At 48.4% G+C, this 24,445-nt stretch overlaps 1 protein-coding gene across 1 annotated transcript in view; it reads right to left on the bottom strand.

Moving 5' to 3' along the window:
• Positions 1-24,445, bottom strand: part of PLXND1 (plexin D1) — a 204,848-nt gene that overhangs the window by 46,722 nt on the left and 133,681 nt on the right. The window contains exons 13-22 of the mRNA XM_069083882.1: positions 23,016-23,167; positions 21,384-21,483; positions 18,937-19,076; positions 17,437-17,604; positions 14,909-14,999; positions 13,880-14,143; positions 11,466-11,615; positions 2,821-2,935; positions 1,297-1,404; positions 714-826 (exon numbers count right to left, since the gene is read on the bottom strand). Of these exons, the coding sequence (XP_068939983.1) occupies positions 714-826; positions 1,297-1,404; positions 2,821-2,935; positions 11,466-11,615; positions 13,880-14,143; positions 14,909-14,999; positions 17,437-17,604; positions 18,937-19,076; positions 21,384-21,483; positions 23,016-23,167 (1,401 nt within the window). The remainder of the gene's footprint in view (positions 1-713; positions 827-1,296; positions 1,405-2,820; positions 2,936-11,465; positions 11,616-13,879; positions 14,144-14,908; positions 15,000-17,436; positions 17,605-18,936; positions 19,077-21,383; positions 21,484-23,015; positions 23,168-24,445) is intronic.

Genomic DNA, 24,445 nt, shown 5'->3' with positions numbered 1-24,445 from the left:
TGGCCATTTCTGGGGTGGAGCATGGAAACTGGGAAACAGCCTCCCGGGAGCATGGGCACAAACAGACTCTGGGCAGAAAGGAACCATCCACCACAACCATTTACCCTGGTGTCAGGATGGCTGAAGGAAGATCTGGGGAGGGAAGATAAGATTTATCCACCTAGGGACTGGCTGCCTTCCCCACATATACACCATGACTTTTTCCACTGGGACACTGCCTGGAAAACCATGTAGTCCACTGGAAAAAGACATAAGCTGGGGAAGCAGGAGAAGGAAGAAATACTCTGGGCTTAGCTACTAGTAAGCTGAGCCTCAGTTTCCTCCTCTGTCAAGTGGAGGACAAAAAAAACACCTGGGTCAGGGTCATAGGCTGGAGATTTGGATTTAGAGATGAAATGAACTTTAGACATCAGCTAGTCTCATTTACAGAAGATGAAACTGTTTTTCATCCATTATCTCATTTTGTCCTCTCAACAGCCCCGAGGGGGTGGCATATTAGTCATTACTTTGGCCATTTGATGGATGAGAATACTGAGACTTAGAAAAGTGCGTTAAGGCATGGCAGAACCTGGACTAGAACCCGTGTACCTTCCCTGTTCTCATACTGACTCTTTGTCCTGCACCATAAGGCAGGCAACAATGAGTGTGTTTAAGGTTCCATGTCACTGGGGGCCTCAAGGAGGACTCGGGCTCCGAACAGAGGTGCTTCTGACCTTGGGGAAGAAAGTTCGGGTCACAAAGTGCTTGTACTCCAGGAAGGGGATGCCTTGGCTTCGGTTCAGCTCTTTGGTCAGGTCTGTCATGTCCGTCTGCAGTTCAGCAAAGCCTGTTGGTTAGAAAACCCAGGAGAGCTGTGAGCCACACACCCTCCTGTGATGATTTCATCCTACCCAGCTAAGGCTGCCTTAGGCTTCTTCCCATTCAATACCTCCAGGACAGCAGAGATACTTGGGGTGGTGGGGTCCAGTCAGGACAGTCTCTCAGAGGTTGTATTCCCAGTCTACACATATATTCCTGGCTGAATACTGGTCAGTTCTTGGGCATGAGGCCTCTTATACTGTCTATTATCAAGTTCTCAAATCATTTGGAATTGTAAACCTGAAAAGGATGTTAGGGATTATCCAGTCTGATTCTCTCCTTTAAAGATGAGGTGACTCACCCAAGGTCATACAGCCATTGTGGGGCAGGGATCTATCTGGAACACAGGTCTACTAACTTCCAACCCACTGCTCTTTCCATTACATTCTGCCTGGTGTCTGCCTGACCTGGGGGCTTCCCCTGCCCAGTCTCCATCACCTTTTCGGATTTCTTCACGGATCTGGGACTCCATCTCTTCCATCTGTAGTAAGGTTTTCTGCCAGTATCTCTCAGCTCTGCGGCTCTTGGTACAGAAAACAAACAGCCCTGGGGAAAGAGGAGGAAGGAGGGTCGGGGTCAGCCAGGAGTCCCTGGCTCTTTGCTCTGTGATCCTTTGCATGGAGCGTGAGACCCTTAGCTAACAAGTCTCATCTGTCTCCAGGGCTCAGGCATGGGAAGGGGGAATTCCTCTTTCCACAGAGAAGCTGGGCATATTAAAATCATCATTCCTAGTCCTGCTCAAGCCTTCTCTGGTCACCCCAGCCCAGGCTGAGCTTTGCTTCAATGTGCATATTAGCTGGACCGTTCACTTGGCTCTTAATCCATACAGACTGCCTGGCAAGGTTATTTCTTTGTGTGTGTGCACAGGCATGCATGTATGTGTGCTTGTGTGTGTGTATGAATGTGTATCCATGTGCTGTGTGCATGTGGTCTCCTTAGTATGAATGCAAGCTCCTTGAGGGGAGAGAGTATGTCTCTTTTTTGGCAGAAGGGGGGAGATTTTAAAATACTTATTGAAGACCATGTCTTAATCAATCAATCAACAGGCATTTATTAAGCCCTCACAATGTGTCAGGCACTGTGCTAAATGGTGGGATACAAAGAAGGATAAAAACACAAAAACAGTCCCTGTCCTCAAGGAGCTTACATTCTAGTGGAAGAGATAACACGTGTATAAACAGGTATGTAGGAGATACATGGAGAGTAGAAGGAAGATAATCTTAGAGGGAAAGGCCCATGCAGCAGGGGAAGGGGACAGGAAATGAGAAATTAGTAAGGGTCTAGTTAGGGTAAAACTTCTGTGTTGAAGCTTTCTTAGGTACAGGCGAAGCCCAGATTGAAGTAGTATGTGGAAAGCTGCTAAGTAAAGAGCTCTACTTGCTGTCAAGATTAATTCCCTTGGGAGCAGACATCCACCCAGCAGCACCAATGGATTCCACCATCCTTTTTCTAGGAAATGAAAGTTATTAGGTCAAGCAACACTTCCTGAGGGTTCTTACATTTCTCCTACAGTGCCTTATAAGAAAGAGGCCTTTAATAAATGTTTGTTAATTGAGTGATAATATAATATTCTATATAGAATACCGCATACACTTCCAGAAAATTTATTTTTCCTAGGACACTGTTTCACCATGAACTTTGCCACTCATGAACCATCAGTGGCTCCCTACTGCCTCCAGAAGAAAGTTAAAAGTCCTTTTCCTGGCATCCCATCTTTTACTCTGGACCCAGGCTACCTATCCAACCACCTGTTGCAACTGCTTAGAGCCCTAAAGAGGCTTGAGATGAGGTGGAAGTGAGCTGGGGAAAAGGCTGTGTGGGTCAGCAGGCAGCGGTGAGGGATGGTGGGGGTCCCAATCTGCCCAATCCCAATCTCCTTCCCAGCATGAAGTGGTGAGGTCTGAGTGTGCTAATAAGGAGGGAGGGCAGACCTGAGGGCCCAGGGTCACTCTCCTTTCTTACCCACGATGGACAGGAGGAGTAGAATGCTACAGATGACGACAGAGACGGTGATGGCTGTCTCGCTCCCACCCAGTTGCAGTGTGGCGATGGTCTGGTTGAAATTCCCAACCTGGATCTGAACCGAGGGAAGAAGGGAAATATGAAGAGCCTACAGCAGAAGGAAGGGGGGAGGGGAAGGGTCTGGATAGCATTAGGTCCAGGTGGGAAGCTTGCCTATGGAATGTGGGGCTGGTGGAAGAGTCCAGCTTTAATCTGGGCCCTTTTGGGCAGTCTGGTGGAGGCTAGGAGACCCTTTCTCAGAATAATGTTTCTAAATGTACACAAATACCTAGGATTACAAAGGAAATGAATTATATTGTACTATAATTATAAAAATATATTTTTTAAAGTTCACATACTCTAGGTTATGAACTCCTTCATGTTCATGGGGAGATCAAGAGAAGGGGAGTGATTTGACTAAAGATTCACAGCAAAGTGAGAAGAGAGGGCTAAAACTCAGGCCTCCTGACTTCCCATCCAGACCTCTTTCCATATATTGGGATACTGTCTTGACTCTCTACACCATCCATCCAAATCCACTAAATGCTGACATTCTGCAAGCCTTAACAAAGCACTTTGCAAACACGATCTCTTAAAGTAGGCAAGGCAGTGGTCTGGGGGTCGAGTGGGGTGCAGGGTTTGGTCTAGCCCTGGGACTTTGATGGTCTTGGGAACTACCAATGAAGAATGAGAAGCTCCTACTTTGAAACCTACAGGTTCTTAAAAAAAATAATTTTCTTTTCTTTTCGGATCCAAAATCTCCCCCTCCTACCTTCTTTCCTCTTCCCATCGAGAAAGTAAGAAAATAGAACCTGCTACAAAAATACATAGTCTAGCAAAACAACCTCCTGTATTAGCCATGTCTAAGATAGAAACATGCTTCAGGCTGTCCCCTGCGTCCGTCTGGAGATGGAGAGCACTTGCTTCCATCGGGTACGATCTATGGTCTTGAGGGAGCTGTCATGACAGCCGGCATGGACTAGACCGGGTCTTACACCCAGGTTTTTCCACCTCCAAGGCCATCTTCTTTACATCACAGTACCTCTCCATTTTACAGATGGTCAAACTGAGGCACACACAAAAAGGTTAAAATTTCCTGCTGAAGTTTACCCAGATAGCAAGTGGCCAAGACAAGATTTGAACCCAATTCTCCTCATTTCAAATACATTCTTCTTTTCCATTTGGTACTGTAGGCAGCTGTGTGACATGACTTTGGAGTCAGAAAATTCTGAATTTGAATCTTGCCTCAGGCATTTACTTAGCAGTAAGACCCTGGTTAAGTCACTTAAGCTCTGCCTTAGTTTCCTCATCTGTAAAATGGGGGTAATAATAACACCCAGGGCTGTTGTGGGGATCAAGTGAGATAATGTGTAAAGTGCTTGCCGGTCTCGAAGTGCTATCTAAAAGTTAGTAATTACTATGATTACTATTGTTATTATGCTTCCTGGAAGCTTCCCAGAATACCCCCAAACTCCAGGGACCTTTCCACTCTCTGAATTACTGAACCTTAACTCTCCCTGCTTTAGGTGTTTTAGCCTTGTCTCCCCCTCAAGGACAGCACCGTTGCCCTTAGTGGGAATACAACTCACTGCTTCCTCCATGAGGTAATCAGGCTCTCACTGGACCGGGGAGACAGGGACAGACAGAAAGGGCCAAAGCAAACAACAGGGGGTCCCAAAATGCTGACCCTCCTTCCCCCACCCTCCTCCTGGTTGATCTGTCACACGGGGCCCTTTGGTCACGCTTCTGCATTCCTAGGTTCCAAAAGGATAGAATTCCTCTCCTTTAACCAGTGCCCCCCCCCATTCCATGTCGAGCATTCTGTCAGCAGTGATTAAGTCCTTCATGTATACAAGAACCTAGGTTAGGCACTTTCCAGTCAGTGTTGTCCCTCTCCATAGGGAGGACTCAATCACGGTGGATAGAGCTAGAAGGAGTATCAAAAATCAGCCAAGTCAACTTAATTTTATAGACGAGGAAACTATGTCCAAGGTCATAGCTAAGGTTGAGGGTTTTTGGGGAAGAGAAGTAGTTATGTCTCTACGGGCATCCATGGTGCACATGTTGTCTTCCCCATTAGACTGTACACTCACTCTCTAGGGCAGATTTTCTTGTCTCTGTATCCCCCAGAGCTTAACATACACCTGGCCCATAGGAAGTGATTAATAGCTTTTGCTGGCTCACTAACTAACAAGCATATGTATTCCCAAGTTCTTTAAAGACTCACCATCTAGAGTTCCCATGATGCTGGTACTTGAGTGTGTGTGTTCAGGTGGTGAGACCTGGATCCAAGGTATGTTTGGGATAGGGAGCACAGAGAGATTACTGAGTGAAACAAGAGGGTGTAACAGGGAGAGAACAGAACATGGATCTGTTGACTTTTTGAGTGTGGGGTAGTGATTGAGCCCCAGAGAGCCCAGTACAAGGAGGAAAGGGCATCCTTTCGAGCTAATTCTGTGTATAAAGCCGAGTCCAATAGAAAGGGTGTTTGGGTGTGGATCTCCAGAGCTCATTATTCAGAAGTGTATTTCTAGGCTAGGACAGGTGATGCCTGCCTGTGTGTAGACTGGCTAGAGAGACTTCGGGGTCCTGGGTGTTATGTTGATCCTCATGGAATACTGAAAACATTTTGAAACTGTAAATATTTGAATAGCACACTTTTGAACCCCTCTTTGTCTCTGAATAATAAAAGAAAGTCCTTAGGGTAGACCAATGTACCGAGAGGCTGCAAGTGAGACTGTGTGGGTCTGTGTCAGAAGCACCAGAGGTGAGATTCTGACACAAGTCCTCCTGAATCTAAATCCGCTTTCCCCATTTTGGAGGGATTTAGCTATGATTTCCTTGTCAGAGGGAATGCCTGGTGATGAAACTTCCTCTGCCAATGTCAGCTGGTGCTTCCTTTGTCACTTATAGCCTTGTGCCTAGGGCCCAATGAGCCTTGGACCCCCAGCTCTGGAGAGGGGCTTCTGACCTTTGGAAAGGTTGGGAGGATAGACAAGGGGGGTCAAATCTGGCAGCTGGAGCCTTCTAGCTAAGGGCTCTGCCTCCCTAGCTGGAGCATCTCCCTCTCTCTGCCTGGATGGGGCAGCTTTCCAGATAGGCACTGATTTACTCTTTCACTCTCCCGCTGAGACCAGACTATTCCCCTGGCTCCCTTAGGAACACAATAGCTCCGCAGAAATGCCTTGTCTTGTTTCTCTCTCCAAGAAGCAAATTGATCCAGGAGGGCCTTAGAGACTTGGGCTGGTCAGTCACATGTGGGAGCCCATTCCCCCAATTCCTGAAGGCTCCGACCTCTTTTCTCAAGCCATGCCTCCTTCACGAGCCTCCTGGACTCTCTCCGGCTTTCACTGGGCTCTCTCCTGCTGGATACTCACACCAGCTATTCATCTGGTGGCACTTAGCATAATCAAGCTTTTCGATGTTCACTAATTATTTAAAGAAGGCTCATTCAACCCAACTCTTTCATTTAACAGATGAGGAAACTCAGGCTAAAATCTCTGGGTCAGTTAGGAACAGAACTAGAATGAGAACCCAGGTCTCCTGACTTCCCAGTTGAGAATCCTTTCTACCACACTCTCTAAGAAGGCCATTCATTAACTTCTTGGGGGCATGGGCAGATTTTATTTTTGCTCTTAAAGTAGAAAGAACACAAGATTTAGTCAGGGGAGCTGCAGTCAGGACTCAGTTTGATAGCAATCAATCAGTCATCATTTATTAAACGCCTACTATGCTCTGGGCACCATGTGAAGTCACTACTAACCAGACATCCTGGGAGAAGTCACTTCTCTCTCAAATTTCAGTCATATCACCCATTCAAATGCCAGAATAATAACAGCAGACATTTAAGAAAATTGAAGGTTTCCAAAGTTATGCATATATATATACACACAATTATATAGCATATATAACATGTACATGATATATTACATATTTCATTTGAGCCTCACAACATATGTAATAGTTATATATAAAAACATAACTTATACATAATATATAAACAGACAAACATAACTATTATATGTAACAGACACCTATCATAAAAATATAATCACATATGGCTATATATGATTATATATTATAATTTATATACATAAATAATAGCTGACATTAACAGAGCTTGAAGGTTTCCAAAGTGAGATACACACACACACATATCTATATATTTATATATGTGTGTCTGTTATATATCAATTAGGCTCAAATGAAATACTGTATGTGCACACACACACACACACACACACGCTTTAATATGAGCCTCACAACAATGCTGTGGGGTTGGGGGCAATCATTATCTCTGATCTACAGAGGAGGAAACAGGCTCAGAGAGAACTGCCTGAGGCTGGATTTGAACCCAGGGCTCCCTGACTCTGAGCTCAGCACTCTCTCCTCCCTGATTCTCTAAGAACTGTGCTTGTATTACTCAAAGACTGTATAGAAAGCACTTTCGTCTTTGAAGTATTACAAAAAAGGGAGCTGTTATTTTATGCTCACTACCATAGCAAGGCCAATGGCCCCAGGGCTTGGTGAAGGAGCGGAAGGCCTCTAGCTGGCTGATTCCATACCAAACCCCTGCTCTTGGCTGGTTGGTGGTACTGAACTTCACTCTGACCAGTCAGGGAGAAGGAGGAGAGTGCAGCATGTCTGCTCTCCCCATTTCCAGAGATAGGGACGTATGGAAGAGGGGTGGGAGGTGGGGAAAAGAGAGTGAATTCTCTCTTGGACATGCTGGGCTGTTGAGATGTTTGAGATGCATCCAGGGCCTATCTCCATTTCCAGCAAGGGCTCCATCAGCACCCACACACCTACGCACACCTGCCAACACCCAGGCATCTTCAGCTGCTACCTAGGAACTGGCTCCTGGCTCCAACTGGCTCCTGGCTCTGGCCCCAGTGTAGGAGACAATGCCGAAGCTAAGACTGGGAGCCATACTGTGTGCTACAGGGGAATCTCAGAGCTGGGCTTCAGAGGAAAAGGGGGGGCAGCATAGAAGAGCTCCTCTGAAATTCTATTTCCCACCTCCTCCCACCCAAGGTCCTCCTCTGCCAGCCAAGCAGCCCATCCACCCCAGTGGGCAGATCAATGGGAAGGGGAGCTCTTGGACCTTGGCTCTAGGGGTGTGAGCAGGGACCCTAAATGCAGCAAACCTGGATGGCTTGAGTCTGCAATACACTCTTACACTGAAAGACCCCAACCAGGGAACCAGAACAATAATAATAACTCGTATTTATTTAGGAAATACTTTAACTATATTATCTCATCTGATTTGTCACAGCAACTCTGTGAAATGCTATAATTATCCCCATTTTCCAGATGAAGTGACTGAGGCCCAGAGAGGTTAAGAGATTTGCCCAAGGTCTGAGGAAGCACTGGAGGCAGGATGTGAGCATCAGTCTTCCTGATTCCAAGTTAAGCTCCACAGTGCTCTATTTCTCAAGGTCAAAGGCTTTCCCAATAATAAAGTAACTTGGTTGTCATTCATTATCAAGTCTTTCTACCTTCTAAACCAAGCTTTCGAGGAAGGATTGCCAGACCTGGAACTCAGAGACCAGGTGCTAGGCTCAGCTTGATTGTCACTAATGAGTTATATGGTTTAATTCCTCTGAGCCTCAGTTTTCCACATCTGTAAAATGGGGGTACGGTCACCTGCTCTACCCACCTTACAGAGCTGCTGTGAGGGCCTGATGAAATAATGAACCTAAAATGATGTGGAAACCCTAGAGTGCTTGCTGGGGGTTTCCTGGCCTATGTCCTCTCCTGAGCTGCCTGACCACTCCTCAGGCCCCCTCACTGGTCATTACCTAACTCCTATCCTTTAAGCATAAGTTACACCCCCATCCCCAATCCTCAAAAGGCCTCTCTTCTCTTCTCTTTCTATAGCAGCAATTCTTTTGGCAAGTCTGGTGGAGCCTTTTCAGAATAATGATTAACACACTAAATAAAATTAACAGGATTCCAGAGGAAATCAGTTATATTGGAATAAAGTTATCAAAATGTTTCGATAAACGAAGTCATGGGCCCCAGGTTAAGAACCTTGGTTTTCTGCTATAGCCCTTGTTGAACTGGCCCACGTCTGCTCTGCCAGCTCTCTTTACTCAGACAATTCTCCAGTCTATATGTCCAGCCCTCATCTCCTCGATGCTACCAAATTGCCTGCTAGCCATCACTGCCCGGATTTCCCATCAGCCTCTCAAACAAACGTGCCCCAAAGGAAATCGATTCTTTTCCTTCTTCTGTCCAAAATCCTGCCATTCCCCTGGCCCCCGGGTGCCCAGCTTTGCCGTTATCGCTCCCCACCCACACTCCAGCACCAATTAGAGTCCGAGCCCCTTGATCCTGAGCTGCCTCCCACATCTGCTCACTCCTTCCCACTCACACACAGTTCAACTCTCATCACCTGTAGTGTAATAACCCCCTAATGGGTCTCCCTGCTTCTAGGAGCTCCTTTCTCCAATCACTTGTCTGCACAGCTGCTGAAATCATTTTCTTCCTAAGGCCCCGGGTCTGACCGCATCCGGAAAATCTCCTCAGACTGACATCGCAAGCACTGCACAGTCTGGCTCCGATTTACCTGTCCAGCTTTATTGCCCATCATCACTCCCGCTCACTTCCCTCCATTCCAGCCACACTGGACGACCTGGCGTCCCCCAACTCGACACCCTTCCTCCAGTTCCTGTGCACCCGCCACAGTCGCGTCTTCTGTCCCAGAACGCCCTCGTGCCTTGTCTCTGCCTCAAAGAAACCCTGTCTTCCTTGTGTCCTCTCCTGAGCTGCCTGACCACTCCTCAGGCTCCCTCACTGGTCATTACCTCCCTGGGCTCGGGTCAGGGGATACGCACTTGGTGATGCCTCCCCTGATCCGCCCCAGTCGCTAGTCACTCTTCCCCTCCTGAAATGACCTTGGATGTAGCAGCAGGGCACGTGTGGGGTCTTCCAGTAGAGAGTAAGCTCCCTGACGGCAGGTTTTTCCTTTCTTGTCTTTGCATGTCCAGTGCTTAAGCATAGTACCTTGCATACAGTGTTGTTACTGAATGTTTCAGTCTATGTCTGACGCTTTCTGACCCCTTTTTGGGGGTTTTCTTGGCAAAGATACTGGAGCAGTTTGCCATTTTCTTCTCCAGCTCATTTTACAGATGAGGAAACTGAGGCAAACAGGGTTAAGTGACTTGCCCAGGGCCACAAAGAACTCAGGTCCTCCTGACTCCTGCGGCACCAACTAGTTGCCCTTGCCTACAGGAGGTGTTTATTTAACATTTGTTTATGATACAATGATGATGGTGATAAAAGTCATTTTCAATTCCATTATGGGTAAATTTTGGCTAAGTGGGGTCTCAGTTTCCTCATCTGTAAAATGAGGTGTTTGGAATATATTGGCCTCTAAAATTCCCTTTCCATTCTAAATCCGTGATTTCTCTTATCCTAAAACAGCCCTATGAGATTGTAGGATTTAGACCTAATCCAACCCTTTTCTTTTGCTATGAAGGTAGTGAGTCTCAGAGAGAGGTGACACTTGAATGCACATAGCTATCAAATAATTGTAAGGTTCACAAAGGACTTTATATACCATCTCATTTGATCTTCACACTGTTCAGCAGGCACTATTATTATTCCCATTTTACAGATGGGGATACTGAGTCTAAAAGAGGTTAGGTGACTTGCCCAGGGTCTCACAGTTGGTAAGTATCTGAGGCAGGATTTTAACTCAGCCTTCTGGACTCCCCATCTAGTTCTCTATCCATTCATTGCACCACCTAGCTGCTATGATTTTAACCCAAATCTTCTAACTCCAAACTGTTCTTTCCACTAAGCCACATGCCTTCCTTTATATAAATAAGGCAATTGAGGCACAGAGCTGTAAAATACCCTTTCAAGGTCACAGAGTGAATCAATGAGGAAGAAGGTCGCTCAGGCTCTGTTCCCAGTGACACATGGCACCTGATGGAAGGGGAGGGGAGACCTGGACATCTGTGCGCAGAGTGAGGAAACCCTGATTCTCCACATTGGTAACAGACTAATAAGAATGATACAGAGATGTGAGCTCTTTGTCTCTGTCTCTCTTTCAGTACTTTCTGCCTTGGTAGGCCCACGCAGCTGCATTAAAAACTCCTCCATTCCCGAGACGACCAACGGGAAAACCCGTCATGCCACAAGATCCCAGACACCACAGGATCCCAGACACCACAGGATCCCAGATACCACGGGATCCCAGACACCACAGTATCCCAGATACCACGGGATCCCAGACACCACGGGATCCCAGACACCACAAGATCCCAGACACCACGGGATCCCAGACACCACGGGATCCCAGACACCACAGGATGCCAGGGGCAGGAAGCACGAACCACCCAAGCAATTGTCCTGTTTGTTTTCTCTCCATTCCGGGCAGCTTGAGCATTTTGGGGAGCAAGTAGGGCGTTAGAGGCCCTGCTGGGAATGGTTGCCCTGGGTTGGGGGCCGGGCTCCCCATGCAAAGGTCCAGGATGCAGAAGGGACAGCTCGTCCTGGCCCTACCTGGGCAGGCATCAATCTCACAGCCCAGCCCCCCAGCAAAGCTGATCTAGGTAGCCTGGTCTCCCATTCCCCGCCTAGGTCAAGGGCCTCACCGTGATGGGCAGATGCCCCTCCGAGGTGCTCAGGGATTCGTTGACTGAGCAGTGAATAACTCTGTCCGAGACGATCTGGATCTCACAGGAAGTCTGGCCAATCTTCACTTGATATTCATGACACTCCAGACCCAGGTTGTCCTGCTCTTTCTGAATTGAGGAAGGAAGAGAGAAGAAGAGAAAGAGAGAGGGGGAGAAGGATGGGGAGGGAGGGAGGGAGGGAGAAAGGGGAAGAGAGAGAGAGGGGAAGAGGGAGAGAGAGAGAGAGAGAGAGAGAGAGAGAGAGAGGAGAGGTGAGTCATAAATATCCTTACAAATAACTGTGTCTAGAGGGAGACTACAGGCAAAGCCCGGCAGGATTAGCCCGTAGCCAGTCATGGGCTCACAATATTTCAAGTTGTCTGAATAGGGAATAAGAACTAAAGTTTCCTTGATATAGGGAACTCTCCAAGGAAGATATTCCATCTGAGCTTTTTACGTGTTTAAATGCAATAATAAATACTAAATAAATTTTTATTAAACAAATACAATAAAACTTTATTTAAATATGGAGAAATCATCCTTAGATGGCTGGCTGTACAAAGCCAGGCAGGGGCCGGGTATAGCCCAAAGGGTTAGAGTTTGCTGATCCCTGGCCTAGAGCACTGAGAGGCTAAGGGACTTGCCCAGGGTCATACAACTCAGGATGGGTCTCAGGTGGGACCTGAATGCTTCTTCCTGGTTCTAGAATCAACTCCCCATCTACCATATTGTGCTCTTTCTCTTAGTGCTATAAGGGATCTTAAAAATCACAGGATCGCAGATAAGGTAGGAAGGGATTTTAGAGAACACTTAGTCCAATCCCTTAATTTTACAAAAAAGGTAAATGAGGCCCAGGGAGAGGAAGTAAGTCACCCTTGGGACCAAAGGAGACTTCACCTTGTCCAATCCTCGCTTTCTAGGAGGAAAGGTGTTATTACACCCATTCTATAGATGGGACAGCTGAGACCCACAGGATTTAAGTGACTTTTCCAAGGTTGTTGCTAATTAGGGGCAGGGCTGGCCCTACAAGCCAGGTGTCTCCTGACTTAAAAAGCAGGAGAAAGCACACACTGCCCCTCGAGTTAGAAGATCTGAGTTCAGATCCTGCCCGTGATACTTACTGTCTGTGTGTCAGTCACTTAGTCCCTTAGCCTCTCTGGGCCTCAGTTCCCTCACCTGTAAAATGAGGGGGTTGGACTACATGGCTTGTCTAGTCCCTTGCTGCCCTAGATCTAGAATCCTAGGAGTCTGCTGAATTCTAGGCTCCATCTCTGAGCCCCCTGTGCAATGGGATCCAGTCCCGGGTCAATCTGAAAGCCTTCAGTGTTTCCCCAAACCCCCTGAGAGGCCTGCTCCCCTCCCCTCTTCCCTGCTCCTCTCAGGCCCATCCATCTCCCTGCTTTCCCTCCTCTTAGACTTTGTGCTGTTTTTTTCCTGTTGGCCAGGTGGGATAAGGTGGGGAAATAATACCCCTTGTCCTCCCTTTATGGTGAAGAACCAAGAACCCAGCCTGTTGGACTTTGAGCCAGGCTGGGAGCTGGCAGGGGCAGCAGGGAGGTCTGACTCCCTCATTAGGACTCATTCTATCCCCTCTGTTCTTTCCCCCTCATGTGGTCTTGTAGAATTCCTTGGCTTTTCTGTACCAGCCAGCTGGTGCCAGTGTGGGAATGCATTTGCTGAGGAGGGGGGCAATTCCCACAGTGAATCTCTGTTTCTGTCCCTGGGTGGGGTGTCTGTGAAGGTCAGATATATAGGTAGGGGTGCCAGGGTAACCATGGCACCTCAGAAGGAGCCTTCAACCTATGAGGGATACCTAGCTCTCTACAACTGTTTCTAAGGGCCACATGGTGACCCTTAACCCAACCGCAGCCTGACCCTCGACTCTAACCCCAGGCTGGCCAGAGGACAAATCTATGCCATCTGTTCCCTAGGAGGGCCAAGCAAGAGAGTGTGGCCATCCCTGCTGTTGAGTGTGTGTCCTGCCAAGGGGAAGCAAGGAATTGCTGTCTGAGGAGGCAAACATCTCCTGCTGGCTGTAGGGGTCATGTGGTGAAACTAAGGATTCTGGGTGTCTCAAAGGGAGTTACTGTTCTGGCAAAACCATGGCATGGGAGCTAGTTTTCCTCTGTAGCTGAACATCTCAGGCTCTGGACTCCTTAGAGGATGACAGGGTCATGGGTCTGGAGCCTGAAGGGATCTTGGAAGCCCAAGAACTGGAAAGAAGACTGAAGAAAACGCTTTGTCCAAGTTCACAGTTACAAAAGAGAGAATCACAGCGAGTTTCTCTGAATCCAAATTCAGGGCTCTTTCTGCACCAGAACCCTCCCCTTCCTCCCTGTTACTACACCAGGATCCTCTCCCTTCCTCTCCCTGTGGGCCGCACTTCTGCTCACGTGGATGACCAGGGTGAGAGGCTCCCCTGGATGGTGTTTAATCCATTTCTCCCTCTTGGCAGTGGAGAACTGGGGGTCAGGCAGATACTCCAGGCTGAACCTGCTGCTGGGAAGCATATTCTTTGGCTCTCCGGGGTCTTCCATGGCCACCTGCTCATCCTCATATGGTTGCCCATTGATGAAAAAGTTCACAGGCGCTGACTTGTTGGTTGTGGCGCCAGGAGAGGGGCAGGTGATTAGGGTGGAATTAAGAACCTTGCAGAGCTGGAGGAGAACAGAAACAAGTCAGTACTTTGGTGGGTATAGAGAGATATGGACGAGAGACAGACACTAGGAGACACACAGAGGCAAGAAAGACAGACAGGCACAAGGACAGAGACACAGATGTCAAGACAGAGAGACATAGAAAGGCAGGACTGGAGAAAGACAGACACAAGAATAAAGACACAGAGGACAGAGAATCAGAGAGAAAGACAGAGAGAGAGATATGAAGATAGAGACATAGAAAGGCAGTAGCAAAGAGAGACAAAAAGGAACATAGAGGCCGATAATAGAATTATAGACAAAAAGAAAGGGAGAGACCAAGAGCACGAGGAGAAGGTCTGGGTCAGCCAAGTTCTTGGCACCAGGCTGTGTGGCTGTGGCTGCCCTGAATCCTAGACAGGGTGGGAAAGAGGCCATTATGGGCAAGCATTAATCACACCCACCTGTCTCCCAGGGGCTTCATCTCCCCTCTCTGGGGCACCATCCCCTACCCAGAGGAGGATGATGGAGCCGTCTTCACTCAGCCCACACTGAAAGCTGCCTGGCTTTTCTCACACTTCCTCCTTGACGAGGAAAACTCACTCTCCATCTGTCCCTTGCCTCCCCCTCCCCGCCTCATTGCTTTGTGCTCCTGGCATCTACGGCTCAGTCTCCCTGCCCATGGCCTCCCCCGCTCTCATCCCATTTCTGCTGGGACCCCTCTGTTCTGCCATCCATGCTCCCACACACCCCCAGAATCCCCACCTCCTGGCCTTTTGGTCTCACCGTCTGTTCCTTGCCAATGTGATTCACCATCATGGACACATTCTGCACCATGTCGAAGCGACTGCCCTCCACAGTGATGGTCCTCCCTCCACTGAGCAAAGAGAGAGCGGGGTTTGACAGATGCGGTATGTCCCGACAGGGACAGTGCAGGAGTGATGGGGGTGAGATGGGCTGGGGCAGGGAATCATGATGGCTACCCAGATTTAAAATGAATGACAGTACTGCCTAATGGGTAGGGGAGTGAATGTCAAGTCAGAAAGACCTTGCTCCAAATCCCATTTCTGCCACTTACTTAGCTGTATGACCCTGGGCAAGTCACTTGACTTCTCTTTGGTTACGTTGCTGAATTTAGAGGCAGAAAGAACTGAGTTTGAATCTGGCCTCAGATACTTACTTGGGTGACCCTGGTTAAGTCACTTAACCCCTGCCTCAGTTTCCTGACCTGTAAAATGAGGGTGTTAGACTATGATATCTGAGATTCCTTCCAGCCCTAAACCTATGACCATACACGCCGATCTGGGGCTTGAGTTAAGTGTGCAGGAGAGAGGAGAAATAAAGAGGGTCCCAAGGCAGGCCTGCCCATGTGTTTCCCTACCCCACAACATCAGCACCACTGTCCATCCTGGCAGACTTCCTCACTCCCTCTTCAGGTAGGGCTGGAGGGGGAGACCTGTCAGTCAGGCCATTGCGATGATTATCAGACTTCCCATGTGTCTAGGAGCTTTTATATCAATGATCTGAATCTCTTCTCATCCCTACTCTGACCAGCCGTTGGTGCCTTCCCCACCAAAATCACCTGGCGTGGACTTTGTACATATTTAGTAGCTACTTAAGACTCCATAGGTTTCCTCTGAAAGATTGTAAGCTCAAAGAAGGCAGGGACAATTTCATTGCTGTTTTTGTGTCCACAGGAGCTAGGCAAAGTACCTGGTACACAGCAGGTGCTTAATAAATGCTTATTTCTCGATTGAGTGAATTCTTACAACTACCTTGTGAGAAAGGCAGGCCTCTTCCCTACTGTAGAGATGATGGAATTGAAGGCAAGAGAGCGACTTGCCTGAGGCTGCACAAGGAGTTGGTAGCAAAGACAGGACCATGGGCTGGGTTTCCTTCTCTCTTTCCCTTTCTCCTTTCCTTATTCTCTTCCTTCCTCTCTCTTTTTCCTCCTTTGTCTCCCTCTCTCCCTTTGTGTTTCCAGCCCTATCTCTGTCTCTCTCTCTCTCTCCCTCTGTCTTTTTCTCTTTTCCTTCCTCCCTCTCTGTCTCTCCATCTGTCTCTTTCTCTCTGTCCCTGATTGTCTCTTTTTCCTCCCTCCCTCTGTCTCTCCATCTCCATCTCTCTCCCTCCCTCTGTCTCTCCATCTCTGTCTATCTCCCTCTCTCCCCCTGTCTCTGTCTCTTTTCCTCCCTCCCTCTCTATCTCTCCATCTGGCTCTTTCTCTCCCTCTGTCTCTCTGTCCCTGACTTTCTTTTCCTCCTTCCCTCTCTCTGTCTCTCCATTTCCATCTGTCTCTCTCCTTCCCTCTGTCTCTGTCTCTCTCTTCCTTCCTCCCTCTGTCTCTTTCTGTCTCTCCATCCTTGATCGTCTCTCTCTCTCCCTCCCTCTGTCTCTCCATCTCCATCTGTCTCTCTCTCTCCCTCCCTCTGTCTCTCTCTTCCTTCCTCCCTCTGTCTCTTTCTGTCTCTCCGTCCTTGATCGTCTCTCTCCCTCCCTCTCTCTCCATCTCCATCTGTCTCTCTCTCCCTCCCTCTGTCTCTGTCTCTCTTCCTCCCTCCCTCCCTCTGTTTCTGTGTCTCTTCCTCCCTCCCTCTGTCTCTCCATCTCTGTCTATCTCTTTCCCTCTCTCTGTCCCTTTTCCTCCCTCCCTCTGTCTCTCCATCTCTGTCTCTCTCTCCGTCTTTGTCTCTTTTCCTCCCTCCTGCTCTGTCTCTCCATCTATCTTTCTCTCCCTCCATCTCTGTCCCTGACTTTCTCTCCTTCCTTCCCTCTCTCTGTCATTCCATTTCTATATGTCTCTCTCCCTCCCTCTGTCTCTCTGTCCTTGATTGTCCCTCTCTCCCTCCCTCTGTCTCTTTCTCTCCTTCCCTCTGTCTCAGTCTCCCTCATAAACTTTACTTTAGAGGACTCCTGCTGAAGAAATTTCCCCTCAACCCTGACCTTGCCACTTGCAGTCTCAGAGGGTTGCCCAGGGACATCGAGAGGGGAGGTTCTTTGCTTGGGGTCACAGAGCTAGAGTAAGATCCAGGCCTCTTGGCTTCAGGTGGGCTGCTCTACTCTTTCTGCCTGGGCTTTCCCTAACCCACTTTTCTCTCCCCATAAGGAACAGGATTAAGGTGACCGGCTTAAACATTTGCTGGGGATGTTGGCACCGCTGAATTTTAATACTACTCAGCTGCACTGATTCTTTGACATGGCATCTTCTGAGATCAGAGCTGATGCAAATTTATGCTGACAGGATAAAAATGAAACGGATGGGGGTGGGAGTAGGGAGGGTAATGGGATGGGCAAGGCTGGGGGAGGGGCCTCACCTGACCGGGCTCTTTCTGGGACTGATGGCTGTGATGACTGGGTCTCTCATGTAGTCAAAGGTGATGTTGCTGCTTATGCAGGATTTGCGCTCAAAGCGCACGCAGACACGGACAGTGGCAAGCAACTCTCCTCTTGGCATGGTGCAGGTGATGGTGCTGTCTGTGCGCCTGTGGGAGGGAGACCAGGGCCTCTGAGTGGCTGGCTACTGACCATCACACTACTGACATCACCTTCTCTCTACTGGTTCCCAGGGGCCAACTTGATCCAGCCTAGGGAGAGCCGCTGAATCAGGGGTGAAGAGGGTCTCATGTTTGGGGCACTTCTAGAAAAGCAACAGGACCCCCTCCTTTCTTCCCTTAGACCCCATCATCTCATACCCGGGATCCTAAAGCTCAAGTCCCTGCCACAGCCCTCTCCCACCAAGCCAGCCTGCCCATGATGCTACCAAACTCCAACGTCTGTAAAAGAGCCCTTTTTGTATTGTAAATTCCTTGTCTGAGAGTCTCAGTGCTGGTCTAATGCCTACTGTATCACACCCAGCCGCCTCCTCCTGGCATGTGAGACTCTCCCCAATCTGGCCCTGTCTTACCTAGCCAACCTGATCCTGCCTTCTCTCTTCTTTGATACGGGCTAGGTTCCTCCCTAACTTCCAACACATTCTCATTTCCATGTCCGTACCTCTGTTCACTGCCACCCTCCTTCTTTCACTCGTCCAAATCCTACCCACTCTTCTGTGAAGCCTTCCCAGATTGCCCCAGCCCACAATCTCCTCCTCTCCTCTGATCTCCTAACGGCACTTCTGCCCCATACCAGACTGCAAGTCTCTGCGTCTCCCTAAGTGCTTAGCACAGTGCTCTGAATTGTACCGTAGGAATGTTGGAAAAGTAGAGAAGCTTATCTCAGCTTCTAGACTATAAGCTTCTTGAGGGCAGACATGATGCTTTCTTTTTCCCTGTCTCCTATACACACAACGCACAGGGCCTGGAACATGAGACGTGTTGAGTGAAGACTTGGGAATGAAGTGGAAGTCAATGGGGGGTAGTCAAAGAATGCTTGGCATAATGTATTACCCAGAGCAGGTGCTGAATGAATGTTTGTTAATTGAGTGAGTTAATGACTGAATGGATCCAGGGGATCTCAAAGCACTTTGTATGTCCACAGTCAGTCCTCTCTAGTTTAGGAGGCATACCACAGAGACACAGGGCTTTCCCCTTCAGGTTAAAGCCTAGTTCTCATGACTCTGAAGTCCAGGAAGCCCCCACCATGAATTCTGTATGGGATGTGCCCCAATGGCTGGGGCTGTAGCTTATGGTCTGCTCTGTTCACTGAAAGTCCTCCTTGAAAAGTCCCTGAAGGAGCCCTGGGCATGCCATCCAGTGGCTCACAAGGAGAGTCATATCCAGACTGAGGAGAGAAGCTGACCCCAAGATCACTTAGGCACTAACCTGTCCCTGCCCAGTCCCACCCGCCTTGGTCCCACAAGTCCCACAAGGGCTTACACGAGATTCAAACACTGTTTGGTGTCATTGACCAGGACATGGAGCTCGGATCCCACTCCGAGGTCACTCCCTCGGAGAGTCACTCTGGTGCCTCCAGCCTTGGGCCCAACATCCGGTTCCATGGAGTGGACAACTGGCAGCTAATGAAGAAAGAAAAGGGAAAAGACAGGAAGAATGGGCGTGTGGAAGGAAGAAAGGAGGACAAAGAATGTAGAGAGGGAGGAAGGGAGCAATAAGAAAGAGAAAAGTGGAGAGAATAAGAAAGAGGGAGGGAGAAGAGAGGGGAGGGAAGGGAAGGAGGGAAGAAGGGAGAGAGAGAAGGAGAGGGAAGGAGAGAGGAGGGAGAGAGAGGGGGGAGAGAAAGAGAGAGAGGGGAGAGAGAGAAAGAGAGGAGAGAGAGGAGAGAGGAAGAAGTAAAACAGGAGAGGAAGGGGAAGAGAATAAGGATGAAAGAGAAAGAAAGAAAAATAATGTGAAGAAAATAGAGGAGATAAGTAAGGAAGACAGAATGAGGGAGAAATACAGAAAAAAGAGAGAGGTAGGATAGGGGAGCAGGGAGACAAAGACAGCGAGTTAAAAAAAGAAAAGGTCAGTGGGGAAAAGAGAAAAAAGGGGGAGTAGGAAAGAAAAAGAGAAGAGAGGAAAGTAAGCACAGAAGAAGAAGAGAGGAGAGGGAAGAACAAAGAGGAAAGGAAAGTGGAGAAGAGGAGGGAAGAGGAAGGGAAGGGAGGAAAAGAGGAGAGGGGAGGAAAGAAAAAAAGAGAAAGAACAGGAGAAAAGAGGGGAGGAGGGGAAGGAGAGGTGAAGAAAGAAGAGAAGAGGAGGGGAAGGGAAGGGAGAAAGGAAGGGAGGAGAAGAGAAAGAAGAAGAGAGAAGGAAGAGAAAAGAAAGGGAGAGAGGAAGAGAGAAGATGGGAGAAAAGAAGAGGGAGAGGAGAGAAGAAAAAAAATAAGAGGAGAGAAGACATTCTCAGCCACTAGACTCAGCCATACCTCTTGCCAATTCCTCAGTTGATATAAGAACAGCCCCCAGCCCTCCTTTCTCCGGTTTTTGGTTTGTTTTTGTTTTGCCTCCGCCTTCCTTTAGGATCAAGAAGGATTCCTCAAGTGAAGCCTTCCCTGACTTCTCCAATTCACCCAGCTCTCCTTGCCCCACTCCCCCTTGCTGACTCCTGACTGTCTGCCTTGCACCCCTGGCATCAGATCACAGAGGGCTGTCTCCTTTGGGCCAGTCAGGTCAGAGCCCTGTTCTAGCAGCACGCAGTGGGCACGGGCCTACTCTTGTCTTCTGGAAGGGCTTCCTGCCGCTGCCCCACGGCTCCTCAGAAGGCCTCCTCCTACTCTTGACTTTGGGTGGGTCTTAGGTCATGAATTTTTTTGGCCACAACCACTATCCACAAACAGGTCCTGATTTGTGGCAGGGTCACCACCTTCACTGGCAGAATCAGTAACTACACTCCTGAACCCACAGTTCAGCTGGGGTGCCCCCTCCTCCATGAAACCTTTCTCGATTCCTCTGATTGTTAGAGTCCTCTCCAGTCTCAAAGGATTTCATGTTTTACTCATCTATTTACTTCTTGTATCCTGCCTCTACACTCCACCTTTAGAATATAAGCTTCCTGAAAGCAGGCTCTATTTTTTCATTTTATCATAGGACCATAGATTTAGAACTGCTTGGGTCCATAGACCCTTTGAGCTCAACACTCTCATTTTACAGAGAGGCTCATGGACATGAATTAGTTGAGGAAACTGAGGCAAACAGGGTTAAGTGACTTGCCTAGGGTCACACAGCCAGTCTGTGTCAGGCAGAGCCTGAACCCAGATCTTCCTGGCTCTGGGTCTGGTTTTCTCTCCATGTGCTACGTTGTATCTCCTCTGCCTAGTACAGCATCATTCACGTAAGAGGCACTTAGGAGCACAGATCTAGTCAGTGGTGGGACCTTAGAGGTCAGTTGGTCCAAACCCCTCATTCAACAGATGAGAAGCTGATACCCAGGGAGGCCAAGTGACTTGCCTTATAATCATAAGGGGGCACAGATGAGATTCACCCAAGACCTTGGACTTCAAATCCAGCATTCTTTTCACTGCGCCATTTTGATACTGAATAAATGTTGAATTTGTTGAAATCTTGGAGCTATTGAAATATTTTAAGCTGTGGACCACACAGTCTCATTGGCATCCAATTTACTGATAGAGATAAAATGGTTTGGAGTCATGGGGTTAAATTAAACCAACAAGCCAGGAAGGAGAAGGGAAATGCCATCCTCATGCCCTTATCCTACCATCTAGGGCAGTCCCACTTCCAAATGAGATAACATTTGCCTGGCACATAATAGGAACTTGAAAAATGTTTCTTTCCTTCTCCCTTTCTCAGAACAACTTGGTCAGTGAGAAATGCATGGCAGGGCCTTATGGGATGGGCACTGACTTATTCAGAAAGAGCCTTACCACGTAGGAATAGCGTTCCTTTGACTTCCCCTCCTTGCTCACATTAACAGACACGACATCAGAAAAGGGGCTGGGTGATGGGCCAGTCCAGCAAACAATCCTGATGGAAAAAAGAAGCTGATAAGGAGGGGCAGGAAGCTGTTCCTCTGGGGACCCAATCGGCCCAAGGGGAGAAGATGCTGTAGCTGCTGAACAATTTTCTCTCTCCAGGAGCTCCTCAATTCCTCTTACCCCTCCTGTGGAAAACTGAAGAGAAGAGGGTGGCGTGGGGGCCCCAGGCACCACCAAAGGGACCAGAGGGGATGGCTACAAACATGGCAGTGGGGAATAGCAATAACAAGGTGGACCATGTGGCTGCATAAAATGTCACTGATGAGTCCACTCTAGTCACTGAGGCTGGGAGGCACACAGGGCCCACTCTCCCCAGTCTTGGTCCCCATTCCCTCTGAGCTTGACTCTGGATCATAATTGCTTGGGCAGGAAGAGACACATGTTCTACCCTCTTAAACCAAGTCCAGTTTCTGCAAAGATAGCACCAGTGGCTACAGAAGGGCCAGTCTCCCTGTTCCCATCCTCCCACCCCCACCTCCATTCCTCACCTAGTCTATGTTCTCGATCAAGCTCCACTTCCTTACCTAGAATGTCTTCTTCTGTCCAAATTCTTCCCAACCATCAAGACCTAGCTCCAATGGCACCTCTTCCCAAAGCCTCCCTTGGTCACCCAATCCCTGACTACTCTCACCTTTCTCTGACCTGAGCCAACTTCTCACCCCACACCAGACCTTTCACTGCTTGGCCGACCTACATTGTTTTCTGACTGTTTCATATATCCACCTCATAGGTGAGAACACAGGAAGGTGTCTTTAGGAAAACCTAGGCCGAAGCTTTTGTTTTATGAGCTAGAAACTGAAGCCCAGAGAAAGAAATGATTTGTTCAAGGTAATAAGCAGCAGGACCAAGATATGAACCAGGTTCTTTGTCTCTAAATATAGTGCCCATTGCATCCTGTAATGCTGCCCCCAATTAGACTATATCTTCCCTGAAAGCACAAACCATTTTAGGATTATAGATCCAGAGCTGGGAGGTACCTCAGAGGTGACAGCTAGTCCAACCTTCTCATTTTACAGACGAGGAAACTGAGACCTGGGAAAGTTAAGTGACTTATCCAAGGTCATACAAGTATTACACATCAGAGGCCAGATCTGAACCAAAGTCCTCTGACTACATTCCGCCTGTCCCATGTCTCTTCCCTTATGCATCTCTCATCTTCCCCCCCGACTCCTCTCGTTAGCGTCTGGGCACAAGTCTCGGCCCACGGTAGGCATTTAATAAATAAATAACTGCTGGATGTCGCCAGGTCAAGGACAGGGCTGGAGCTCCTAACTGAGCTGCTGAGGGGCTCATCCATGCTGGCCGCAGCATGCTGGGACAGAACGAACATTGCTCTGGGATTCAGGAAGCCTGGGCTCCCTGCCTAGCTTTGCCAGCAATTGGCTGTGTGATTCTGGAAGAGTTACTTCTCCTTTCTGGTCCTCACTTTCCTTATCTGTGAAACGATGGGACTGGACTAGGTGGTCCCAACTTCCTTCCCAGTTCTACCACCACCATCAGCATCTCCCCAGCGGTACTCACTCCTCAGAGACGATGTATCTGCTTGGGAGGGGTTCACAGGCCACACCCCCAATCCAGGTGCTGTGGGCCACTTCACTGAATCTGCGGCCCAGGTTCTTCCCACGGATGGTCAGAAGGGTTCCTCCTTCCAGGGGGCCACTCAGGGGCTCGATCTGCCATAGACACCAGGTCAAGAGGATGGAGAAGCTTGGAGCGATTGCCAAGGCAGGGGATGGGGAGAGGGGCTGGGGTCGGAAAGGGCTGGGACAGGCAGGGTACCAGGGGATCACTGTGACCCACACATAAAAGTACTTAAACAATCAGCAAAATGCCTGTGCACCTTCTCCTCTCACAGCAGTCCTGTGGAGGAAGGAGCTGCATTTCTGACCAACCCAGGGGGCAGCTGAGGACCGGAGAGGAGCCACTTGTCCACAGTCAGAGAGCTAGGGAGTTTCAGATGCAGGGTTTGAACTCCGCTGTTCTTGACCCCAGGTCTGGCACTCCACCCCCTACCCCCAGCTGCCCTGTGAGCACCCCCAGCCCTTAGTACAATGTGTGCACCTAGTAGGTGCTTTGTGTTTACTGAATGATTGAACGATAGGACTGAGTATACAGATAAGCTGCATGTCTTCATAACAAGCCTATATCCACCAAGAGACTGTAAGCCTTTTGAGGGTAGGGACAGCTCCATTTTGGTCTCCAAATACCTGGCACCCAGTAGGTGTTTAAAGAATGCCTGTAGAGTGATTGATTAATAATATACTATTTGCATGAGTTTATCTGTTTTGCAAATATGCCAGAAAGATTCTATAAGAGTGTGTGTGTCTGTGTGTGTGTGTGTGTGTGTGTGTGTGTGTGTGTACACAAATGTACTATGGGAACACCAGATTCAGACCTGGAAGGGATGTATGTTAGAGATAAGAAGGCCAATGGATCAATCATGTGTAGATTTAGAGTTGGAGCGTACCTTAAATTATTATGGTTCCATCCCCTTTTTAAAACTATTTATTTTTAAGTTAAATTTTGTGCTTTTTTTTTAATTATCAAGAGTTTATTTTTCTCTCTATTCCACCTCCTCCTCACAACTAGAAAAACAAAGACCCAAAACCCTTCTAAAAAGCAGTCAAACAAACAAATTCCCACATTGGCCACATCCCCAAACCTGTCTCATCCTGCATCTTGAATCCATCCCCTCTGGCAGGAGAGGGGCAGCAGGCCTCCTCAGGGTTCCTCGGGGATCATGGCCCCCTCATTTTAGAGATGAGGAAAGTGATGCCGAGAGAAATGAAATGACTCGCCTAAGGTGATGTAGGTTTTTCTACTCCTACTAATAGCTAGCATTTACAGAGTTTTTAAGTACATTTGATCTTCACAAGAAGCCTGTGAGGCTACTATTATTCCCATTTCTACAGATAAGGAAACCAGACACACATATAGATGTGTGTGTGTGT

Source organism: Petaurus breviceps, unplaced genomic scaffold (genome assembly GCF_028583685.1).
Source record: "Petaurus breviceps papuanus isolate PSGF00001 unplaced genomic scaffold, PetGlider_PUasm1.0 174, whole genome shotgun sequence".
Taxonomy (NCBI): domain Eukaryota; kingdom Metazoa; phylum Chordata; class Mammalia; order Diprotodontia; family Petauridae; genus Petaurus; species Petaurus breviceps.
Note: the sequence above shows the minus strand (reverse complement) of the source record. Positions and strands in the feature narration are given on the sequence as shown.